Source organism: Protobothrops mucrosquamatus, unplaced genomic scaffold (assembly GCF_001527695.2).
Source record: "Protobothrops mucrosquamatus isolate PMUCROS unplaced genomic scaffold, P.Mucros_1.0 scaffold5615, whole genome shotgun sequence".
Taxonomy (NCBI): Eukaryota; Metazoa; Chordata; class Lepidosauria; order Squamata; family Viperidae; genus Protobothrops; species Protobothrops mucrosquamatus.
Window position 1 is genome coordinate 1 of NW_015391470.1, and position 1,280 is coordinate 1,280.

Below are 1,280 nucleotides of genomic sequence, written 5' to 3' on the forward strand. Positions count from 1 at the left end.
AGGTCATAAAAGAGCCAAGGTGACCATGGGGATGCTGCAATGGACGTAAGTCTGAAAAAGGGTCGTAAGTCACAGTTTTTCAGTGCCGTTGTAACTTTGAGCAGTCACTCCACGAACTGTTGTAAGTCGAGGACTATTTTCCCTCGAAGGGTTCGTTCTTCTTTTTTTTAAAAAAAGCATCCCTTTCCCCCCCCTTTCCCCAATCACAGCTTTTGCAGAACTTCAGACGGATATCCATGAATTGACCAGTGACCTGGATGGGGCAGGAATACCGTTCCTGGATTACCGGACGTATACCATGAGAGTCCTTTTCCCCGGGATTGAAGACCATCCGGTACTAAGGGATCTGGAGGTAAGAATTTGGGTTGAAAAAGAAACTGAAGGCCTTAAAAAAACAACAACAGCCAACCAGCCAACTAACTAACTAACCAACCAACTAGAACAGGGGTGTCAAACTCAAATTTCATTGAGAGCCGCATCAGCATTGCGGTTGCCCTCGGGGGGGGCAGGGGTGTGTGGCCAGGGTGGGTGCGGCCTACTGGGTGGGCGTGAATGGAGTGGGTGTGGCCTGCTGGGTGGGCGTGGCCAGCTCTACATCGTTCGCGTCAAGGGTGCCTGTGGGGGCCTGGGCAGGAGTGGGACAGATCTGAGGGTCTCTGGCAGAAGGGGGTGGGACCAGGCAAGCGCCAAGGCATGGTCCATTTCTTCATTCCTCACAAAGGGTGACCCCTCCCCAGCATGCACCCAGGGGACGGGGCCGACACGGCAGGGGCTGGTTCCTCGCTGTTTCCGGACAGCCTTGTGGAGCTAAGACTGAATGCGTTTCAGCATAGATGGCCACCACAAAATTGTACATTGGCTCCCTCCGGCCGTCCTGGGCCAGGGCCAAGGCAGCGGGGGCCGTTCCCTCACTGTTTCCAGGATGGCTTCGCGGGCCACATGAAACCACTTCACGGGCCGCATCTGGCCCCCGGGCCTTGTGTTTTGACATGTCTGAACTAGAAAGTTAGGTAGATGAATAGGTTGGTTTGGTTGAACTTTCACATGGACATAAAATAATGTACTTATCCCAGATAACAGAATAACAGAGTTGGGAGGGACCTTGGAGGTCTTCTAGTCCAACCCCCTGCTCTTGCAGGAAACCCTCTGCCATTTCAGACAAATGGCTGTCCAGTCTCTTCTTAAAAACGTCCAGTGTTGGAGCATTCACAGCTTCTGGAGGCAGGTTGTTCCATTGGTTAATTGTTCTAACTGTCAGGAAGTTTCTCCTTAGTTCTAGG

General features: G+C 52.3%; 1 protein-coding gene across 1 annotated transcript in view; it reads left to right on the plus strand.

Moving 5' to 3' along the window:
- Positions 1–209: 209 nt before the first annotated feature.
- LOC107299859 (plexin-A4-like) overlaps positions 210–1,280 on the plus strand; it is a gene marked incomplete at its 5' end in the record, with an annotated part of 18,676 nt that continues 17,605 nt past the window's right edge. Inside the window, one exon of the mRNA XM_029286890.1 lies at positions 210–352. Within this exon, the coding sequence (XP_029142723.1) occupies positions 210–352 (143 nt within the window). The remainder of the gene's footprint in view (positions 353–1,280) is intronic.